The 18461-nt window shown below is 50.4% G+C and overlaps 5 protein-coding genes across 5 annotated transcripts; all 5 read left to right on the top strand.

Annotated features, from left to right (window-relative positions):
• Window positions 1-430: 430 nt before the first annotated feature.
• Window positions 431-982, top strand: DQ04_02231040 (putative 40S ribosomal protein S18; the record flags this gene model as incomplete). The annotated part of the gene is made up of 1 exon (XM_009311661.1): window positions 431-982. The coding sequence occupies one exon, from the start codon at window positions 431-433 to the stop codon at window positions 980-982; it is 552 nt and encodes a 183-aa protein (XP_009309936.1).
• A 256-nt stretch (window positions 983-1238) lies between these two features.
• DQ04_02231030 (dynein heavy chain) lies at window positions 1239-13673 on the top strand (the record flags this gene model as incomplete). The annotated part of the gene is made up of 1 exon (XM_009311660.1): window positions 1239-13673. The coding sequence occupies one exon, from the start codon at window positions 1239-1241 to the stop codon at window positions 13671-13673; it is 12435 nt and encodes a 4144-aa protein (XP_009309935.1).
• A 402-nt stretch (window positions 13674-14075) lies between these two features.
• On the top strand, window positions 14076-16145 carry DQ04_02231020 (hypothetical protein; the record flags this gene model as incomplete). Its single annotated transcript, XM_009311659.1, has 1 exon — window positions 14076-16145. One exon carries the CDS (start codon window positions 14076-14078, stop codon window positions 16143-16145), a length of 2070 nt encoding a protein of 689 aa, XP_009309934.1.
• A 1081-nt stretch (window positions 16146-17226) lies between these two features.
• On the top strand, window positions 17227-17820 carry DQ04_02231010 (hypothetical protein; the record flags this gene model as incomplete). The annotated part of the gene is made up of 1 exon (XM_009311658.1): window positions 17227-17820. One exon carries the CDS (start codon window positions 17227-17229, stop codon window positions 17818-17820), a length of 594 nt encoding a protein of 197 aa, XP_009309933.1.
• A 235-nt stretch (window positions 17821-18055) lies between these two features.
• On the top strand, window positions 18056-18461 carry DQ04_02231000 (40S ribosomal protein S10; the record flags this gene model as incomplete). The annotated part of the gene is made up of 1 exon (XM_009311657.1): window positions 18056-18461. A coding segment is annotated over one exon (406 nt), but the record flags the coding sequence as incomplete, so codon positions are not given.

The raw sequence follows: 18461 nt of genomic DNA, 5'->3' as shown, positions 1-18461 counted from the left end.
AACCGTCAGCGCGACCCCAAGACCGGCAAGACGGAGCACCTGACCAGCTCTATGGTTGACACACGCCTCCGTGAGGACTTGGAGCGCCTCCGCAAGATCCGTGCCCACCGTGGTGTGCGTCACGCCTACGGTCTCCGTGTCCGTGGCCAGCACACTTGCACGTCGGGTCGCCACGGCAAGACGGTTGGTGTGTCCCGTACCAAGTAAGGTGGTCTGCTTCATTTGTGGGGGCGTGCTTGCCAATGAAGAGTATGTTTTCCTTTTCCTTCGTTTTACATCCTTTACATCGATACTGTGTAGCTTTCTGTAGGGAATGCGACCAAGATTGACTCGTTGTTTTTTGTTTTAAATGCAGAAGTGCAGTGGATGACTTGTTTCCGCCTGTTGTTCATCCTCTTCCCCCTCCCCCCCCCGTAGGAAGACAAACGCCATGTCTCTCACCCTGCAGCCTGACTACTTCCAGCACATCGTGCGTCTCCTCAACACCAACGTGGAGGGCAAGCGCAAGGTGCCCTTTGCGCTCCGCATGGTGAAGGGTATCGGCATCCGCTTTGCGTACATGGTGTGCAAGAAGGCGGGCGTCGATGTGGAGCGCCGCGCTGGCACTCTGACCGCTGAGGAGCTGGAGAAGATCTCGGACATCATCACGGACCCGGCGAAGTTCAAGATCCCTGATTGGTTCCTCAACCGTCAGCGCGACCCCAAGACCGGCAAGACGGAGCACCTGACCAGCTCTATGGTTGACACACGCCTCCGTGAGGACTTGGAGCGNCTCAACCGTCAGCGCGACCCCAAGACCGGCAAGACGGAGCACCTGACCAGCTCTATGGTTGACACACGCCTCCGTGAGGACTTGGAGCGTCTCCGCAAGATCCGTGCCCACCGTGGTGTGCGTCACGCCTACGGTCTCCGTGTCCGTGGCCAGCACACTTGCACATCGGGTCGCCACGGCAAGACGGTTGGTGTGTCCCGTACCAAGTAAGGATTCGGACGCTGTAAGCACATGGGTTTGTCATGTTCCACTTTATTTAAGCGGCTTCATGGCCTTTTTTTTTCCCCTTTCTTTCTTTATAATTCTGCATGGCACGTCCTCTAGTGAGGGTGGACATGATAAATTGATTTCATTTTCTTATTGCTGTCTGTTTATCCCTTTTTAATGTTTGCTGTGTTGTCCTGTTCTTTGTTGTTGTCTGGCTTTATTCTCTGTAGTGTTTAGTGGCAGAGCTCTAGCAGTCAACATGTCCATTTCCTATAAGGAACTAATTGCTCTCCGCCGCGCACACCTCGTGCAGTTGCAACAGCAAGAGCAACAGCGGGCCCCGTCTGCTTTTGTGCAAGCCTCTCTTGAGCCATTGTGCCAAGAGGTTACCACGTTGGTCGAGAGTGCGGTGGAGAAATGTGATGGTAGTGAGGATGGGACAGGAAGCGAGGAGCAACAGCCGCCGTGGTTGCGCGAGGACTCATCTACCCCCACGGCCCCGAAGCCCATGCCCTGGTCGCAGCCGGTACAGGGGCGGTACGCCATGGAGGAAGAAGTGCCCCTCAGTGAGGAGCCAAAGGTTATGGTGCCGTATGAGGCCGTGAAGGGTGATCTTCCTCGGGCAGAGGTGATGAGGCGCTGGCGTCGACGCTACGACGAACTCTCAGTAGAGGCAATGTTGAAGAAAAATAACATTATTGTGGATGGTGAGTTCACAGGTGAAGTTCCGGGCTCCTACCACTCTCTCTTGCCTTTGCAAGCATTTGACGACAGGAGTTACGAAGAACTGTCTCCGCAGGATTGGCTGATGAAGTGCGATGAATCAGGTGGAATCCCGTGCAAGGCGCTGCAGAAAGCTGGAGCGTGGCGCTGGATTCGTGGCAGTGTCACGGCATGGGATGAGGAGACAAACGAATTGACCGTCCGACTCCTCTCTTCCGATAGCCACGACAAAAGTGTGCCCCAAGAAGGGGGCACCGTGGTCCTCCTTCCCCGAATATATGTGTGCCTCGATGCGGAGAACCCAAGTAATTTTGTAGAGCGTTTTACAAAAGCGTTTCACATGCGAAAACTCGTAGAGAGCATACTTCGGCAACAGCTGTACGTTGAGTCTATCCCTCCTGATGAATTTCAGGTCATTGATCCCCCTGTACTGGAGCGTATTCACCAAATGTGTTTCAGTACATCGAAATTGCGGGAGAATGAGGCCATTCTTGAGGTAAACAAGGTGCTCACGGAGGTGCGCACCGACTACTCTCGCGTGATGAACCTGGAACTTATGAGGCACATCATGAAGCACGGCGGCCTTGTGCAGCTGCTCAGCGGGTCGATGCTGCCGGAGGAACGGTCACCCAAGAAACCCCGCAAGTGTGGTGTTTACGCGTTGCGGGAGAATTGTTTTCGCAATGTTCTAGCTGCCTTCCGTAAGGATTCTCTGGCTGCCTGCAACGGGATTATCATTGGTATCATGCAGCGTGTGCGGGATGGAAACGACGCATTGTTGTTGCGGAAGGTTTTTCGCGTTGGTGAGGCGATGGATGAAGTTTCTCCAATAGCGATGGATGCGTTTGAGGAGGCGCAGATTGGTTTCATCCGTGATAGTGCCCAGTTTCTTCGGGAAAGGTGGGTGCCGGATATCACGGACTACATTAAACGGGCTTTCGCCGGTTGTACAGAGAGTGATGAGGTGAATCTGAACGTCCGCGAGAGTGAATATGAGGGATCAAAGACGCAACGCCTTATGAGTGCTGTGACACTACAGATGCAGGACTCTCTTCGATTTCTGTTGACAGCAGCGTTCAATGAGTTTACCTCCTTCATTGAAGAGGCGGCACAATACACCGTCTATGTGCACGGCATGTCTAATGTCGAAGTGATACCGCTGCGGGGCGAGAAGGACACTAGAATTACACCACTGTTTAAAGTGGCCATCATTGATGGTGAATCGCGCGTGCTCAAGTACACTACCACAGCAGCGGACTTTTCCAAGGTGCTAATTGAGCTTATAAGCCGCTCCCTGACATTGCACACCGGTGTGCGTTCGGTGGAACGCCGACTTTTCAACTTCCTTTATGACCCAACCACTGCGTTTGTGCCTTCAGTCGATGCGAGTGACCCGGTTGTACAGGCTTGCATGCAGCGTCTTCGCGAGGCTCTCGCACGTGCTGGTGAACCGCTTGATCAGTATCTGGCTATGTATGAGGAGTTTGATGAACTCGTTACACTCGACGTGGCGCAGTATGTAGAGAACTTCAAGCAACAATTTACCACGACGAAGGGTGTTGAGGCCGAGATTCAGCGTCACATCAAGCGGCGGGGGGAGATTAACGAGCGAATTCCCCGATTTGTGAACCTTGGCCTCTTTAGAGTGGACTGCACCGATCTGAAGCGGCGGCTGGCTAGCAAGTGCTCGCACATTTCCAACGCACTCCTCGATGTGATGCTCCATCGCGCCAACTTGAAGTCAACGGAGGTGACCGAAAGCTTCCGTGAGCTTCGTGATGTTCTTCTTAGGCCCACAGAGACACCAGAAGAGGTGGTGGAGCGGCAGGAATTCATAAAGACAATTCCGGAGAAGGTATTTGACCTTCAGATTGTGATTTCTGAAATTCAGCAGATCTATGGTATCCTTGACGCTTTTCAGGTACCACTCACAGAAGATGACTTCAACAGGAAGTGGGTGGCTATTGGGTGCCCGGCCCGCCTTGAAGACGACATTATTCAGCGACAGCTTGAGCTTGAGCAAACCAAGCGCAGCCTCACTATCAACCTACGCAAGTCTCAGGAGGCATTCCAGGAGAAGATTGCACAGATGCAGCACACAGTGAGTACTTTCCATCGTCGCACAAACGTGAACAAGATCAACGAGATTGTGGCGGAAGTGCATGTAGTGCTGGAGCACATTCAGTCTCTTATCGAGACGGCTAACGCGTTCAACACACACGAGTCGCTCTTCGTACTGGAAAAAACAGACTACACGATGGTGCGCGATCTTTCTTCTGATTTTGAGCCGTTTGCATCACTATGGCTCACCGTGAACGACTGGGGCACTGCTATTCGGGAATGGTACAACAAGCCCTTCGCTGAAATTGATGCCGAAGAGATGGAGCAACGGGTTATGAAGGACTATCAGATCATCTCCAAGAGCAGCCGGGACCCGAAGTTAACAGAGATACTTGTGGACATTGCTCAAAAGACAAAGGCAAAGATTGAGGATTTTAAGCCGATGCTTCCGTTCGTGAAGTACCTGCGTACCGAAGGTCTCAAGGACCGACACTGGGACCAAATCTCGAAGGAAATTGGCCACGAGGTGCGACCTGGCAAGACGCTCATCTCTCTCAATGATCTCAAGACACTACGAGTCTCCGAGTATGAAGAAATTCTCTTACGTATATCTGAAGTGGCGGCACGCGAGTATCAGATCGAGACCTCGCTAAAGAAGATGAAGAAGGAATGGGAAGACGTTCAACTCAATGTACAGGCGTACAAGTCTACTGGATGCTTCCTGTTACCAAAAGACGCCGTGGACGAAATCCAAGAAAAGCTCGATGATCAAATGCTTATTGCTCAGTCACTTGGATTTTCACCCTTCAAGAAGATGTTTGAGAACGATATTGCGGCATGGGAGGCGTCCCTTAAACAGGTGCAGAATGTGATGGACGAGTGGCTGGTCTGTCAAAAGGCGTGGCTTTACTTGGAGCCTATTTTTCAGTCGGAGGACATTACCCGCCAGCTGCCACGGGAGGCGAAGCGATTCCAAAAGGTGAATGAGAATTGGCATTACCTCACCAACGGGGCCCACAAGACTGGTCTCGCACTGGGATTCTGTATCATCAGTGAAACACTGGAAAAGTTCAAGGAGAATAATGAACTTCTAGAACTAATTCAGCGCGGCCTGAACCAGTACTTAGAAAGCAAGCGCTCCTCCTTTGCACGCTTCTACTTTCTTTCAGACGATGAGTTGCTCACAATACTCTCCGAGGCCCGTGACCCACAGAAAATTCAGCCACATTTCCGTAAGCTGTTTGAGAACATCATGGTCATTGATATGCGGGAGCCCAACAATGAAATGTATGGCATGTATTCGCAGATGCGGGAGTACATTCCCTTTGACGAGTCCATCATTCCTCGCAAAAACATCGAGAACTGGTTAACAGAGATTGAGCATATGATGAGGATATCTATTCGCTCTCAGTTAGCACAAGGTCTGAAGAACTGCGCAGCAAAAGGAAGGAAGGATCTTATCTTGAACTCCCCTGGACAGGTAGCTATTGCCGTCAATCAGATTCTCTGGACACGCGACTGCGAACAGAGTTTTAAGGATCATGGATCACTTATTCCACATGTCCCAAAGGCAAAGGAAAACCTTATGGAGCTGGTGGAAGTGGTGCGACAACCCTTGTCAAACCTGCAACGCATGAACATCAGCGGTCTTATCACGATTGAGGTACACGCCAGGGACATTGTAGAGAAGCTGGCCGATGATAAAGTTGACAGTATATACGCCTTTGAATGGGTTTCACAGCTTCGCTCGTATTGGGAGAGCAACGACTGCTATCTACGTCAGGTAGAGGCACAGTTTCATTACGGTGGTGAATACCTTGGCAACACCACACGTCTTGTTGTAACACCACTGACGGATCGCATTTATTTGACACTAACAGGTGCGATGCATATGTTCCTTGGTGGTGCTCCAGCTGGCCCCGCTGGTACAGGCAAGACAGAGACAGTAAAGGATCTTGCAAAGGCTGTAGCCAAGCAGTGCGTGGTGTTTAATTGCCAAGAAGGTATGACTTATGCATCAATGGGAAAGTTTTTTAAGGGACTGGCTCAAGCGGGTGCATGGGCATGTTTTGATGAATTCAATCGTATTGATGTGGAGGTTCTATCTGTTGTGGCGCAGCAAGTCTCTTCGCTACAGGAGGCCGCACGCAGCAAACAATACCGTATTGCCTTTGAGGGAACAGAAATTATTGTCGACCCGTCGTATTCTGTGTTCATCACTATGAATCCTGGTTATGCAGGTCGTACAGAGTTGCCTGATAATTTGAAGGTTCTCTTCCGCCCTGTTGCTTGCATGGTGCCAGATTACGCCATGATTGCCGAGATTCGTTTATTTTCGTTCGGCTACTCCAACTCCCGCACACTGGCGCAAAAGATGGTGGCAACATTTAGGCTGAGTTCAGAGCAGCTCTCTTCGCAGGATCACTACGACTTTGGTATGCGTGCGGTGAACACTGTCATCTCCGCTGCGGGTCTTATGAAGCGTGAGTCGCCTGACGAAGAAGAGGATGTCCTCCTGCTTCGTGCACTGCGTGATTCCAATATGCCAAAATTTTTGGAAGAGGATCTTCTTCTTTTCTCTGGCATTATTTCTGACCTGTTCCCTGGTGTGGAGCTTCCCCCACGCGACTATGGCTCCTTGCTGGGTGTACTCTCTGAGAAGGCTGTGGAGATGCACCTGGAGCCAACTGACATGTTTGTCAAGAAGTGCGTGCAACTGTACGAGATGAATATCCTCCGCCACGGGCAGATGATTGTTGGACCTACAATGGGAGGGAAAACGTGTGCCACCCATGTGCTTCAGGCTGCGATGACGAAGCTAAGGGTTGAAATGAACCAAGAACGCTTTGCCGAAGTTCGGGTGCATAGTTTGAACCCAAAATCTATTACGATGGCACAACTCTACGGTGGTTTCGATGATGCGACGGGCGAGTGGCGCGATGGACTCATTGGTGAGTTGTTTCGCATTGCCGCCCGTGAGACTACAGATGCAAAGCAATGGATCTACTTTGACGGCCCTGTAGATGCACTTTGGATTGAATCAATGAACACGGTGCTCGATGATAATAAGAAACTTTGTCTCATCTCTGGCGAAATCATCGCAATGACGCCTTACATGAGTTGCTGGTTTGAGGTGGAGGACCTTGCGGTGGCGTCACCCGCTACCGTGTCGCGTGCAGGCATGATTTACATGGAACCCGCAACATGCATTGGCGTAAACGCCTTTATCAAGACATGGCGGCAGCACCGACTTCCCATCACAATGGACCCATACAAGGATGATCTGGAAAAGTTATGTACCACACTTTTTCCTGCATTGATCGAGATTGTGCAGAAGGAGGTGACGGAGTACAGCCCCTCTGTTTGGCCCAATCTTGTCGTCTCATGCTTCAACATTTTTGAGGCACTTCTGCTGCCCTTCACACCGACTCGTGCGATGGAGGTGCCGCAGGATCGCCTGGAACGTCTGAAATCTGTGTACCTACATCTCTTCGTCTTTTCTGTGGTGTGGTCTTTTGGGGCCACAGGCGACATGGAGAGTCGCCGCCGCTTTGATCACTTCCTACGCATGGAGCTGAGCAATCTTGGGGTGGACATTGACCTCCCTGTAATTGGATGTATTCAGGACTACGAATATGTTTTGGATGAGGCTCGATGGGTGTTGTGGACAGACCGCCTGCCAGCCTTCAACTCGCAGGTGACAGCTCAAAACTTTGCGGAAATCATTGTCCCCACTGCCGACGTGGCGCGGTACAAGTACATTAACAAGCTTCTCCTTCAGAATTCGTACCATACGCTTTGTTGTGGTCCCACTGGTACAGGAAAGACAGTCTTGTTGCAGCAGCTGCTGATGAATGAGATGCCGAAAGAATTTACGCCAATCTTCTTCACGTTTTCCGCTCGCACCAGCGCAAACCAGACACAGGACCTCATTTTCTCCAAGTTTGAGGTCCGGCGCCGCGCTTCGCCGCAGATTTGGGGAGCCCCTGTAAATAAGAAGTTTGTCATTCTTATTGATGATGTAAACATGCCGGTAAAGGAGCAGTATGGAGCCCAACCTCCAATTGAGATTCTTCGGCAGTACATGGATTATCATGGCTGGTACGATCGCAAAACACGAGAGTTCTTTAACATTGTTGATGTTGTGTTTACGGGTGCTATGGGGCCTCCTGGTGGAGGTAGGACGCATGTCTCTCAGCGCTTTCTCCGTCACTTTAATCTCATCGCCTTCCCTGAGGTGGATGAGGACAACATGAGACGTATTTTCGTATCCATCCTGGACAGCTATTTCAAACCCTTCGGTGAGGATGTGCGTGGGAAGCTTACATTCATTGTAAATGCATCAATTGACATCTTCCACACTGTCACAAAGGAGCTCCGCCCGACACCCTCGAGGCCGCACTACCTTTTCAATCTCCGTGATCTCGCCAAAGTGATGAGCGGACTGCTCAAGGCTACGCCAAAGACAACATCAAACCTCGTCGGTCTTCTGCGGTTGTGGGTGCATGAGGAGATGCGTACCTTCAAGGATCGCCTCACTACCGTTGAGGATCGGCAGTGGTTTGACAATCAGCTCCGGCGGGAGATCCAGAAGCACTTCAAGACGCCGTTTGAGGAGGTGGTGCCACCTGAAAAGGGTACAGATGGCCTCTTATTCGTTGATTTTATCAATACAAGATCAGATCAGCTGCTGTACGAGGAAGTGCAGAGTCCCGCGGATCTCGTCAAGACACTGGAGGGGAAGCTGACGGAGTACAACAATGTTTCCTTCCACAAGATGAATCTTGTGATGTTCGCCTACGCTGTTGAGCACATTTGTAGGATTGCACGTGTTATTCGAAAACCAAACGGACATGTTTTGCTGCTCGGTGTTGGTGGCTCTGGTCGTCAATCGTTGTCTCGCATTGCCGCGTTCCTCAATGAATTTGAAGTGTTTCAGGTGGAGATCTCCAAGGGATACTCCATGAACAGCTGGCGTGAAGATATCAAGACGGCACTTCGACGAGTCGCATTCCACAATAAGCAGGTGTTGTTCCTCTTCACCGATACACAGATTGTGCATGAGTCCATGTTAGAGGACGTCAACAACCTCCTCAACTCTGGAGAAGTGCCAAACCTTTTTGTAGGACCTGATTTGGACGAAGTCTTTAATGCCATGAAACCTGTCTGCATTGCGGAAGGTATTCACCTCGATAAGGTAGGTATGTACGCCCGATTTGTGAAGTTCTGCAAGTTCAACCTACATGTATCTCTCTGTATGTCTCCGCTTGGGGAGACATTCCGCAATCGACTCCGCATGTTCCCTGCCCTCGTCAACTGCTGCACTATCGACTGGTTCACTGCATGGCCCACACAGGCGCTCCGGAGTGTCGCCCACAACTACTTTAGTAATCTGGAGCTACTGAAACCGGGAGATGTGGACAGCTGCACAGAGTTGTGCGTAACTATTCATCAGAGTGTGGAACAGATTTCGGGACGCTTCCTGGCGGAGACCCGACGCCACACGTACGTGACGCCGACTTCCTTCTTGGAGCTGCTTCATACCTTTAAGCGACTTTTAGAGTCTCAGACGGAGGCAGCAAACAAGACGAAGCATCGTCTGCAGAATGGTATGAAGAAGCTGCGTGAGACGGAGAATGCAGTGGCTGGACTGCAGCAGACACTGGAGAAGAATCAGCCGATCTTGATTCAAAAGGGTGAATCGATCAAGAAACTCATGGAGGAGATTACCATTCAAACAGCGTCGGCGGAGGAGACAAAACAGGAAGCTGAAAAAGAGGAGGCGGCAGTTGCGGCTAAGCAGCGCGAGTGTGCTGCTATTGAAGCTGAAGCGCAGGAGCAACTTAGCGAGGCATTACCCGAGCTCGATCGTGCTTTGGCAAGTCTGGCTAACTTGAAGTCCTCACAGATTACGGAGGTGGCTGGCTACAAAGCCCCTACGCCTGGAGTTGTCATGACGATGCAGGGCATTGCCATTCTCTTTCAGCTCAAACCGGTTATGCGTGCGGGTGGGCCCATGGAGGAAAAGAAACCGGATTACTGGGCTACCGCTAAGGAGCAGCTGTTGAACAACCCGAATGCTTTGATGCAGCGTTTGATTAACTATGACAAAGAGCACATCCCTGAGCGACTTATTCAAGCCGTCATGCCGATGGTTTCGTCGGAAGACTTTACGCCCAAGAAGATTGCAGGTGCCAGTCAGGCCTGTGCCGCAATGTGCCAGTGGACCCATGCCATGGTGAAGTTTCACGAGGTGAACAAGAAGGTGGAGCCGTTGCGTAAACGCTTGGCCATTGCGCAAGATGACAACCGTGTATTCCTGGAGAAACTCCGTATGGCGCAGGCACGGCTAGAGGCGGTAGCCATAAAGCTTGAGAAATTGCAGGCTGACAAGACGCGTGCGGAAAATGAAATGCAGGAACTTGAACAAGTTGTGAAAACGACAGAGATCAAACTTGGACGTGCGTCGATGTTGATTGACGGTCTGGAAGGTGAGAAGAAGAACTGGACAAACACTCTACAGGAAATTGAAGAGAACTTCAAGTATCTCTTGGGCGACATGATTGTGGCAGCAGGGCAGATTGCATACGTTGGGCCGTTCACAGCATCCTACCGAAACGACCTGTTGCAACTATGGAGGGGTGAGTTGGACAAGCATAACATCATGCACAGTCCACACCTCTCTGTGTATCACTCGTTACGGGATCCAATTCTCACAGAGAGCTGGAATGTTAACGGCTTACCAACTGATGCACTGTCAGTGGAGAATGCCATCATCATGACCAACGCTCGCCGCTGGCCGCTCATGATTGATCCACAGACGCAGGCGAATAAATGGATTCGGCAGATGTACCCAGAGGGCATGGAGATCTTGAAGCCCAGTCAGAAGGATGTGGTGAAGCGCATTGAGTATGCCGTCCGCTCCGGTCGGGCTGTCTTGTTGGAGAATGTTGGCGAAAGCATTGATGCAACCCTCGCTCCACTTCTCGCGAAACAGACATTTACGCAGGGTGGTCAAGAGATGATTCGCTTGTCCGAGCACGCCATCCCATGGAACCCCGAGTTTAAATTCTACATGACCACGAAGTTGCCAAACCCACACTACATCCCAGAAGTGATGGTGCAGGTAACACTCCTAAATTTCTTCATCACACCGCAGGGTCTGGAGGATCAGCTCCTTGGCGTTGTTGTTGGGCAGGAGCGGAAGGAGCTGGAGATGCGTCGGAGTGACTTGATCAAGACGAACGCCGCCATGCGTGCTGAGGTCGCTGATATCCAGAAGACTATTTTGCGCAAGATGGAGGAGGTCACGGGTGACATCTTAGATGATGAGAGCCTCATTCAGTATTTGAACCAGTCAAAGACTACCACGGACGAGATTAAGACCAAGGTTGCAGAAGCTGAGGAAGCTGAAGTGGAGATTAACGCAAGTCGTGAGCTGTACCGCCCTGTTTCGCGTCACTCTTCGTGTTTGTACTTCTGCTGTGCGACGCTGTCAAATGTGGACCCTATGTATCAGTACTCGTTGCAGTGGTTTGTGCGGCTATTCATCAACGGCATTGAGGCCTCAGAAGCATCCGACGATCTCGCTGAACGGTTGAAGAACCTCCAGGATTACTTCACGTATAGTTTCTATCAAAATATCAGTCGTTCACTCTTTGAGAAACATAAGATTATGTTCTCCTTCTTCCTCTGTGTACGAATATTGCAGCAGAGCAATGGCATTGATGAAGGAGAGTTCCGCTTCCTCCTTCAGGGTCCTTCAATGACATCCAAGACGCAGCCGAATCCGGCGCCCTCGTGGCTCACTGAGTCAACGTGGGTGGACATTTGTTACCTTTCGGCTAACTTTGCCTGCTTCAAGGGTATTGCTGGGCACATTGCCGAAAATGTGGAACACTACCGTGGCATATTCTTGTCATCTTCAGCTCACAAGGAGAAACTGAAGGGCGTGTTTGAGCAGCGGCTTACCGCCATGGAGCGTATGATGTTCCTCCGTTGTATCCGTCCAGACAAGTTGATGGAGGCGGTGCAGGACTTCGTCAGGGACAATCTTGGTGAGCGATTCATCCGTCCTCCTCCATTCGATCTCCTAACATCCTTCAAGGAGTCTAGCGCGACTGCACCGCTTATCTTTATTCTTTCCCAGGGTGCGGATCCTTTTGAGGATTGGAAAAAGTTTGCCGAACAGCAGAATATGGGGAAGAAACTCTCTGACATTTCATTAGGTCAAGGACAAGGGCCCCGCGCCGAGCGTATGCTTCAAGAAGGCATGGAAAATGGTACATGGGTGCTTCTTCAGAACTGTCACTTAGCTACGTCGTGGATGCCAACCTTGGAGCGGCTTGTGGAGGCGATGGGAGTTGGTATTCATCCTTCCTTCCGTCTTTGGCTTACTTCTATGCCGAGCCCACACTTCCCTGTTTCAGTTCTGCAGAATGGTGTGAAGATCACCAATGAACCGCCAAAGGGTATGCAGGCTAACGTTACACGCTCTGTGTTGAGCTACCGTGGCGAGTACTTAGAGACGTGTAGTAAACCAAAGGAGTTTAAAAAGCTCTTCTTTGCCATGTCTTTCTTTCATGCTCTTATTCAGGAACGTCGAAAATTTGGCCCACTGGGATGGAACATTCCGTACGAGTACACATCTGGAGACTTGGGATGCTGTGTCGCGCAGATTCGCATGTTCCTTGAGAAGTATGCTGAGGTTCCGTACAAGGTCATTAAAGAGCTAAGTGGCAACATTCACTACGGTGGTCGTGTCACAGATGACTGGGACAGACGAACGCTGATTACACTGCTTGAGGTTTTTGTCACCCCTGATGTCATGGAGGACAATTATCATTTCTCTCCATCAGGGGTATTCTCCTCTATACGGGCTGGGTCACAAAATGACTACGTGGAATATATCGAATCCTGGCCTCTCAGCACCAATCCAGAGGTATTTGGACTGCATGAAAATGCTGACATTACGTGCGCACGCAACGAGACGTTTGGGACGTTAGAAGCTATACTTGCCCTACAGGGTGAGTCAATACAGAAAAGCGCCCAGGGAAAATCACCCGATGAGGTCGTCGTGGAGCTAACTGAGCTCATCCGAAGCAGGGTGAGTGATCCCTTTAATATTGATGTGTTCCACAAGAAGTACCCAACAATGTATGAGGACTCAATGAATACCGTGCTTGTGCAGGAAGCCATTCGGTTCAATCGTCTTACAGTGGTAGTGAAGGAGACTCTTGAGGCACTCCCGCTGGCCATTAAGGGTGAGGTGCTGATGAGCCGCGAGCTGGAGGAGGTGTACCGCTGCATTTATAACAACCAAGTACCTGGAATGTGGGCGGAGCGTGCGTACCCAAGTCTGAAGCCACTTGGCTCATGGGTGGATGATTTGGTGCAGCGGTTGGCGATGATCGAGTCGTGGTACGAAAATGGGCACCCGAACGCATACTGGATCTCAGGATTTTTCTTTCCACAGGCTTTCCTTACAGGCATCCTGCAGAACTTTGCTCGTAAGATGAAAATCTCTATCGATACCGTGAGCTACAGCTTTGAGTGGATGCATATAGAACCAAGCGCTGTGACAGCCCCACCGGAAACGGGCTGTTACGTGCATGGCATCTTTATTGAGGGTGCTCGGATTGACCGGCACACAATGCAATTGGCGGAGTCGATGCCAAATGTGCTTTTTGAAAGGGTCCCGATGTTGTGGCTGAACCCTGTCATCAATAGGGAGAAGCCAAAGGATGATGTGTATGTGTGCCCACTTTACAAGACTCTTCGTCGTGCCGGCACACTAAGTACCACTGGCCACTCCACAAACTATGTGCTCACGATGGAGATACCCACAGCGGTTGACCCCAAACATTGGATAAAACGCGGTGTTGCTCTTGTTTGTGCGCTCAACTCTTAAATGTGAGCCGTTGCGACAGTGAGTCGCGCCCTCTAGTCATGATGTATTGTTTACGTGGTCGGCCTCTCTGCTTCAGCTGTGTTTTCATGTATAGAAAAGAGGCGAGAAACCCCCACCACCCCCAAAAAGAAGCGAAGGCACAAAAAAAAAAAGATAAATGCTCTTGCATCTGTGTTTTGAACATGTTTTTCTTACTTTTACCCTCCTAGATGGCATGAATCCTTTTGTGTGTGTGTGTGTGTGTGTTTTGCTGTTGTTGTTTGCATGAAATCTGTGTCGAGTTTCCTTTTTCCTTGTGCACATAATTTTTCTCTTGTTCCGTTTTGTTTCTATTTGAATCGTTTGCCATGACTCAAAATGCGAAACCAAAAAAAAACAAGGGCTTTATATATAGAGGGTGTGATGAGCGGCTCATTGCGACCCGGTGAGTTCCGCGGGCTTCCGTCGAGTCTTGTGCGCGGTGGGGTCCTGCCGATGTGCGTTGCAGGCGTTCTCTTGTGTGCCATCGCCACCGCCACCCTTGGAATGATGACCGCCATCTCGAACGACTACATCGTGCTCTCGACCGCGACAAATGTTTGGTATGCGCCTACACAAAACGGCACCGTGGCCCCACAGCAGCAGCAGCCGATACTGTTGATTCCGCAATTTAACGCCAAGTTGGGTCTGCTTTATTTTATGGTTGGGACGTCTTCCTTCTCCCGGGAGAAGTGGAATTTGCTTCCAATGTCCCCGCTGCAAGATTCGTCCATTGCGGTGGATCCGCTTCTTCCAATGGAGGTTCGAAACGCATACGTCAAGGCGCGGAGTGATGCCCTTGAGTTTGGCTACGCCGCATCGGAATCATGTGGAGGTGATTCCGCCGTGGCAATCATGTCGAGGTGTAAGTTCGTTGTTGTGGCGATATCTTTTGGGATAGTATGCTCGGCTGGCACCGTGGTCGTGGCTGCTTTGCTATTCGTATTCATCACAGAGGCATTTACATTCTCGGTTGAAAACACAACTATGATCCATGGGATCTGGGAAGTGAAGTTCAAAAACAAACACGGCAAATTGAAAGAGCCAATGAAGTTGTTGTCTGAGCACAAGCGACGGGAGCGCAACTTCGTAATCGCACTGAGTGTGATTATTTTCATAGGAACTGTTTTTTTCATCATTGCAGCATGTATGGTACGGGACTTGCATTTCCATAGGCTGAAATGCCGTATATCATTCTGTGAGGCACACCATGCAGCCATGCAGAAACTGTTCGACCTTCTTCCAGGTAGTGAGTATAGCACCTCTTGTAAAACGGGATACTCCTTTAAGGCTCTTACTGCAGCAACAATACTCTCCGCTATGGCATGTGTATTTTCATTTGCTGCAGTATGTACGCATTGTATGCTGAGCCGTGTCTACGTGAAGGTTACGTGCCCCACGGGTGGCTATGGTGAAGCCCTTAAAAGGGACGACACCAGTAATCCAATGGAGCTGTTTTCGGAGATCAAAGGCAAGATGAATTTGGACAATACATTCCAAGACTTGGCCGGCCCAAGCACTGTCCCTGACTTTCGTGAGACAATAGTGGGTGGTTGCTACGGAGATGAGCGAGGTCAATCTGACATGGAATGCACTGGAGAAGCGCCACAAGGGGAAATATCGAATGGTGATAGCCAGCGGATCATGCCCGAAAAGGATCCTCACGCTCTTGTTTTGTTGGAGAATACGAGGCGCACAACCCTCTGCAGGGAACAAGAGTTAGACTTCTCCGCTAACGTCCGTTGGGTCAAACGAAAACTTTGGCAAGGAGAGTATGCATGCTTGCTGCACCAGAGGTCCCTTGACTGGTTCTTTGGTCCCATTTTGGACCTCCACGTGGAAGAGACATTTTGCCGTCAGAAACTGGTACACTCATATTGTTCTAGGCTGCTGGGGAAATTGGAAAGACTAAAGAAGGAATCAGAAAGTTGTGAAGATGTTCTGAAGCGTATTGAGGCGGCAACAGATGTGGTGCGGTTGAACGAACATGATTTACTGGGATGTGTCTCCCACTATGCAGTGGACGATGATATTTACCATTGCAAACCTGCAATAGACACATGGCCAAGCACCACGGATCATCCCCAGTGTGAAGCAATGCCGGTGGTAACACCCCCTATCACACCCGATTCAGTGCGCTTCTCAAGGCGCACTTGTTCAACATACTCAACGGCTTCTGTAAATGTATCATCTTCTGATTCGCTTATCGATGATGCCTTGACACGGAGGCCAGACGATTTTACCACACAACGTGTTCGATGCGGAAATATAGGAGGTATGGCCGACAACTACTTTGAAAGGAAGTATGCAGAGCTCATACGAAAAGCCAGCAGACCGAGTAGCTTGCAGCATGACAAATTATTGGATGTGGTGCGTGGACAGATGATGTTCGAAAATGTTTCTGCTGGTATTTTGAATGGGAAAGATGGTTTAGGGTACAACTCGGTGCGCTAAGGTTGCCATATGAAGCCTATATATACGTGGAAAGTTTCTATTATATATTCTTCCGAAGCCTTTTCGTGTTGATATCAGTCGAAGTGGGGATAGGGCGCCCCTCTTCCAAACACACCCCGTCCTTGGGAGGCGCCGGAGGCAAAACGGCTTATTGTTTGTTCATCTTCTGTATCATTGATATGTAATCGTTTTCGATGACCTGTTGTGACTGTTTGAGAAAACCTGCGGTTTGTTGTTTCTGTGTGTTTGGGAAGAAGAGACCAAAAAAAAAAAAAGAAACACGATGAACACTTATCATGTCTTTCTGTGTTTTGTATGTTAATATGTTTTTTTTTTACTCGTACGAGTGCTACCACTACCCTCCCCACTCCTGTAGGTGCTGTGTCCTGTTCGTGTTGTCATGTTTGAGCCGTACGGGAAGGGAACGCCGAACGTATTCTATACACTTTTTTTTTTTGGAAACGCCCAAGATTCTGGGAGTCTGTTGTGGCTTCTGTTCCTTGGAGAGAGAGAGAGAGAGGGAGAGAGAGGGAGAGGGACATATTAGGAAAGCATTGTTGTCTTCGGCCAGGCGGGCCGCAGGGAAAATCCCCATTTTCCTCCCACCTCCTCGGGCCCGCTCTTTGTTTGTTTGCTTCTTTGTTTCTGTGTGTGTGTGTGTGTGTGTGTGTGTGTGTAAAGTCTTATTCTGCGAGAGGGTATAGATGCGCGCTCTCCCTCGTTCCCAAATATATATATGTGCGGCTGTGCTTCGCGTAGTGGTGTGCTCATTTTCCGTGTGTGTGTGTGTGTGTGTGTGTGTGTCTGTGCTGCGCCTCGAGCTGAAGGCCGGCCGAACATCTCTCTCCCCCCAACGCATGCACTCAAACCAACACTGTGAAGAGAAAGAAAAGAAAAAAAAACACATGGAAATTTCTGCATGTTAATGGGGTTCCTGAATGAGGAAAAGAACTGTCGTTTGCTGCTTCTCACGCTTTAAGCTGGTGTTGCAGTCGCACCGGGGGCTTGGAAGTGGCGAGTATTTTCTTCCCCAAAACATTTTCATCGTGAGAGCAATTAGTGAAAAGGGATTACTTTCGAAATGTCGGCGTCAAAATCCCCTGACATATTCAACGCGTCGCGGAATCGCATTCGTGTTAACGACATTCAAGACGAGGAGGAGCGCGCAAACGCAGCGTACGCAGAGAAGCATAACCTTCAGAGCCTTTTTTCCGAGCTGGCCGAGCACCTTTGTGAGAAGGATCCTAAAACAGAGGTAGAGGCGGAACGTGTCCTGCTGGAATTCCTCTCTCAGCGCAAGGCAGAACGTGACCGAGCTGCACTGCGACTGCAGTTTACCCACTCCTTTGAGGTGAACCTTGACAACGGGCGCAAGATACTGAAGGTTCAAGTTGATCAAGAAGCATCCACACTTCAGTTAGAGCAAAAGGGTCGCGTGTGGAGCATGGATGAAGCCTTCGTCATTTCTCTTGAACAGATCGAAGACCTAACAGAGATGTTCTACGAGCTGGGCCGTTTCGTTGTGGATGTGCCAAAGGGAGAGCAGGGTGGGTTTATTAGCATCGACGAGCGGGATGTGTACTTTCTTTCCGCGTGCCGGGAGTGCATGGAGGCCGGCGATGAGCTCTTCAACTTGGCCATGCACATTAGTATGAGCCAGGGTACGAAGCTGTAGTGTTGCTCAAGGGAGAAAAAAGAGGGAATTTGGTGGCCGGTGTGCAATTGGGAGAATAGGAGACAGTATCACCTACGCTGTGGCAGTTATATGTTTCCTCAGATCCAATGTGCGTTGTGCTGTATATTTAGATGTACTCCCAAATGCTGTATAAAGAATGCTTTCTCTTCTGATATCAAATTCTTCCCCTCCCTCATTCTATACTCTCTTCGTGTTATCAAGCTCATCAGAAAAGATGGCCACATACGTCCCCAAGAGCGCGCGTGACGACGTGTACCGCTTCTTCTTCACGGAGGGCGTCATCTCCTGCAAGAAGGACCCCATGGGCACATGGACGGGCACCTGCGGTGGGAAGGCATTTAAGGTCCCCACGGTTCAGGTGATGCAGCTGATGCGCTCCATGAAGAGCCGCGGCCTCCTCAAGGAGCAGTTCGCCTGGCGCCAGTTCTACTGGTTCCTCAATGACGAGGGTGTGGAGTACCTGCGCAAGTACCTGTACCTTGCCCCTGAGATCGTGCCCAACACGCACAAGGCCGATAAGCTCCCGGATCGTGAGGGTGGCCGCGGTCGCGGACGTGGCGAGGGCCGTGGTCGCGGGCGTGGCGAGGGCCGTGGGCGTGGACGCGGCGAGGGTGGCTATG

The sequence above is a fragment of the Trypanosoma grayi genome (genome assembly GCF_000691245.1).
Source record: "Trypanosoma grayi strain ANR4 Tgr_223_V1, whole genome shotgun sequence".
In the NCBI taxonomy this organism is placed as follows: domain Eukaryota; phylum Euglenozoa; class Kinetoplastea; order Trypanosomatida; family Trypanosomatidae; genus Trypanosoma; species Trypanosoma grayi.
This window is presented reverse-complemented; position numbering and strand designations above follow the sequence as displayed.